This window comes from Lupinus angustifolius, chromosome LG07 (genome assembly GCF_001865875.1).
Source record: "Lupinus angustifolius cultivar Tanjil chromosome LG07, LupAngTanjil_v1.0, whole genome shotgun sequence".
NCBI classification, from domain to species: Eukaryota; Viridiplantae; Streptophyta; class Magnoliopsida; order Fabales; family Fabaceae; genus Lupinus; species Lupinus angustifolius.
In genome coordinates, this window is record NC_032015.1 from 15584831 (window position 1) to 15589049 (window position 4219).

Sequence of the window (4219 nt, forward strand, 5' to 3'; positions counted from 1 at the left end):
TTCACTACTAAACAATACTACATCCACAAAGAGATTAGGTTGTCACACCCTAATCTTGGCTACTCTAATATTGAAGTAGTAATGAATATAAGATCTTAAGAAAAGCATGCTTAACTTGGCAAATAAACTAAGTAGTACAACTACTTCTTAGTTTATTTGTTAAGTGTTTAAGACCAGTAATTTTTCATGACTTGAAATCGGTTCTTAGGTGATCAATCTAAAAAGAGCATTAAGAAATTCTCAAAAAAATAAAATTAACCAAAGCACCAACTTGAATGATTAAAATTCAAACTTTAGAATAAAAGAAGAAAATAAATAATCAACTTTCAAATGAAATTGTTAGGAGCATGAGACATCCATCCAATGATTGGATGCATTAAGTTCCAAATGAGATTACAAAATGGATTTTTGCATCTCATTTGCCTTCTTCTTTCTCCTCTTGAATTATAAACTAAAAACTATAAAACTTACTTACAAAAGATTCTATGAACCGAGCTTTCAAACTAAGAAATAAGAAGAGAGAATTAAGTTTTTTTCTTAAGGGAAGATGATGGATTTGAATGAAGGAAATGCCTTCCTATTTATAGAATTTTCCCTGCCACCGCTGAGCTGTTTGTTTGCACCGCTCAGCAGCTGACCAAACCCTTCAGCATGGGTTTGGTCACTTGGTCAAGTAGCTTGGTCACCTCCTTAAGCTTGACTCACCAAGGCTAGTTGTGAGCTATGGGGCCAGCTATGGTGAGCTACTCCTGAAAAGCCTATGGTGGGCTACTTGCAGTGAGGTCTTGTTTGAAATTGAAATAGATTTTCATCAGGAAATATTTCTGCTATTTCTTGTTCTCTTAATGCTACTTCTTTATTTACCAATCTTGACAAGTGATCTGCCACTTGGTTTTCTTTACCACTCTTGTCGCGGATTTCTAAGTCAAATTCCTGCAAAAGCAAAACCCATCTAATCAACTGTGGCTCAGAGTCAGGATTTTTTAGAAGATATTTGATTGCGGCATGGTCAGTATAAATAATTGGTTTTGCCTCAATCAAATAGTTTCTAAATTTTTCCAATGCAAACACTATTGCTAGCAGTTCTTTTTCAGTTGTAGCATAATTGATTTGTGCTTCGTTTATTACTTTTCTTGCATAATGTATTGCATGAAAAAACCATTCCTTTCTCTGTCCCAAAACTGCACCAACTTCATAACCACTTGCATCACACATTAGTTCAAAAGGTGATTTCCAGTTTGGTGCAGTAATGAGAGGAGCAGTTACCAAGCATAATTTTAAATGATTGAATGCTTCTAAACAAGAATTATCAAAGTTATAAACAAAATCTTTTAAGAGTAAATTGCACAAGGGCTTAGCTGTTTTTGAGAAGTCTTTGATGAACCTACGTTAGAATCCAGCATGTTCGAGAAAGCTTATGATTCCTTTAACATTTGTTGGAGGAGGCAGTTTTTTGATCACTTTTATCTTAGCTTTATCAACTTCTAATCCTTTGACTAAAATTTTGTGCCCGAGTACAATTCCTTCACTCACCATGAAGTGACATTTTCCCAATTTAGAACCAAGTTAGTATGTTCGCCTCTTTCCAAAACTGTTTCCAAGTTTGTCAAGCAAGTTTCAAAGGATTCTCCAAACGCATAAAAATCATCCATGAAGACCTCGATGCATTTCTTCACCAAATCAGCGAAGATAGCCAACATGCATCTTTGAAAGTTTGCAGGAGCATTTCATAGTCGGAATGGCATTTTTCAGTATGCGTAAACACCAAATGGACATGTAAATGCCGTATTTTCTTGGTCCAATGGATCCACAACAATTTGATTCTATCCAGAGTACCCATCCAGGAAACAGTAGAAGGCTCTTCCAGCTAATCTTTCCAGCATTTGATCCATGAAGAGCAAGGGAAAATGATCTTTTCTTGTGGCGGCATTCAGTTTGCGGTAGTCGATACAAACTCTCCAACCAGTAATAGCTCTGGTTGGAATCAGTTCATTGTTCTCATTTCGAATTACCGTCATCCCTCCTCTTTTTGGCACCACTTGAACTAGACTTACCCATTTACTATCCGAAATAGGCTAGATCATACCAGCTTCTAACATTTTCACAATTTCTTTTCTCACCACTTCCTTCATTGTTGGATTAAGTCTCCTTTGCGGTTGAGGACATTGTTTATAATCATCCTCCATCTTAATTTTGTGCATGCAATATGATGGACTTATGCCTTTGAGATATTTTAATGTCCATCCAAGTGCTACTTGATGCTTCTTCAAGACTTGTATTAGTTTTTCTTCCTCTAAATTGGACAGCTTACTGTTAATGATTACTGGATTGTTCATTTCTCTATCTAAGAAAGCATACTTTAAATGAGACGGTAATTCCTTCAACTCCAGTTCTGATTCTTTCTCTGTTGGTCCACTTCGATTTTGGTGAAGAAATAATTCATCAGAAAAGTGTTTGATGATTTCTTCCTCCACTTGGTTTTCTTGCAACTCCAAAGATTTGTCAGGTTAAGGATGTTCTGCGCAAATTTCTTCAACAATATCTAATTGCAAACATTGCCCATTGTCTTTCGGATGATGCATGACATGGAAAATGTCAAACTCAATTTCATTATCTGTAACTCGAACTAGTAATTTGCCATTTTCCATGTCAATCCCCATTTTTGATGTCCTCATAAAAGGTCTCCCTAATATGAGTGGGATCTCCGTATCTTCGGTAATGTCAATGACAGCACAGTCCATCGGGATAAAAAATTTGTCCACTTTGACCAAAACATCCTCTGCAACCCCTTCAGCATATTTGATTGATCTATCTGCTAGTTGCAAGGACATTCTTGTAGGCTTTAATTGTATTCCTCAAATTCTTTTCATCATTGACAGTAGCATCAAACTCACACTAGCTCCAAGATCAACGAGTGCTTTGCCCATGGACACATTTCTAATAGTGACAAAAATGGTCACACTGCCTGGGTCTTTTGATTTATGAGGAATGTTTGCTTGAAGAACAGCACTACAGTTGGCGTTGAGTGTAATAACTTACTTTTCCTAATAACTCCATTTTTTGGACAACAGTTCTTTCATGAACTTGGAGTAAATTGGCATTTTCTCCAAGGCTTCAACAAATGGAATATTGATTTGTAGATTTTTGAATATCTCCATGAACCTTGCGAATGGTTCTTCTTTCTTGGTTTTTAATGAAGCTACCGATAGGGTATCTTTTTTTGTAGTAGTGGGTATTGTTTTTCTTCTATTCTTACCCCACTAGTTTCCTCTTTTTCTTTATTTTTTTCTTTTTCTTCTTTTTTATTTTTTCTTCTAATCTCTCTTTTGGTTTTTCAACTCCACCTACTATTATCTTCCCACTTCGAGTCATAATACTTTCACAAAATTCTGACTTGACCAAATGAGTTCTTGTCAAGTTGTTGATTTGTTCTTCAATTTTAGTGAGAGCTTCACTTGTGTTCTGCTGATGGTTGATAGTAGTTTGTATAAACTAGTTGAGAATTTTTTCCCGTTCGTCATGATAAGTGTGAGTTGTTTGGAAGGCATAGACATTATGGTTGTTTTTACAATCATTACACCAAAAACTTGCTTTGTTGGTTTGTCCCATTTGTTTAGGTAGATCTCGAAGTTTTTGATGGACCGAATTGAGCATGAGTTGGAATTCTTTGATGAATTGCTAAATTTCTTGTTGTAAATCAACATACTGGTCCTTTTCTGGAAAATGAAATCAAAAGAAACTGTTTTGTCTATTCCCAAAAGAAAAGAGATTAGTAGGTAAAGAAAACATAATTTACATCTTTCTACAAATTCAAACAATGTGTACAAAAAACAAAAATAAATTTCTGCACAATTGTTTGATGATTGACATATAAATATGAAATGGTCTATTATTAAAGCAATTCCCCGGCTGTAGCGCCAATTTGTTGAAAGGTTTTATTTGAGGTTTTCCCCCTCAACAAATTGTCCCCGGCAACGACGCCAATTTGTTGAAAGAAGAGTTTTTCTTGTTCGGTGTGTTTCCTTTATTTGGTTAAGTAAGTGAAATCGGTTTTATACTTTGTTTGTCATCTCGGCTTTGTTGAAATAAATTCCAATGCCGGTATAATGGTTTCAAGAATATTCCAGTTACAACTTACTTCTAATAATCATGTGAATAATTTATTCCTTCTTTGCCCCATCTCGGCTTTGTTAGAATAAATTATAACACCGGTACAATG

General features: G+C 35.4%; 1 protein-coding gene across 1 annotated transcript in view; it reads right to left on the minus strand.

Moving 5' to 3' along the window:
• Nucleotides 1-2018, minus strand: part of LOC109352961 — a 4145-nt gene extending 2127 nt beyond the window's left edge. The window contains exons 1-3 of the mRNA XM_019595146.1: nt 1837-2018; nt 1563-1704; nt 865-933 (exon numbers count right to left, since the gene is read on the minus strand). Of these exons, the coding sequence (XP_019450691.1) occupies nt 865-933; nt 1563-1704; nt 1837-2018 (393 nt within the window). The remainder of the gene's footprint in view (nt 1-864; nt 934-1562; nt 1705-1836) is intronic.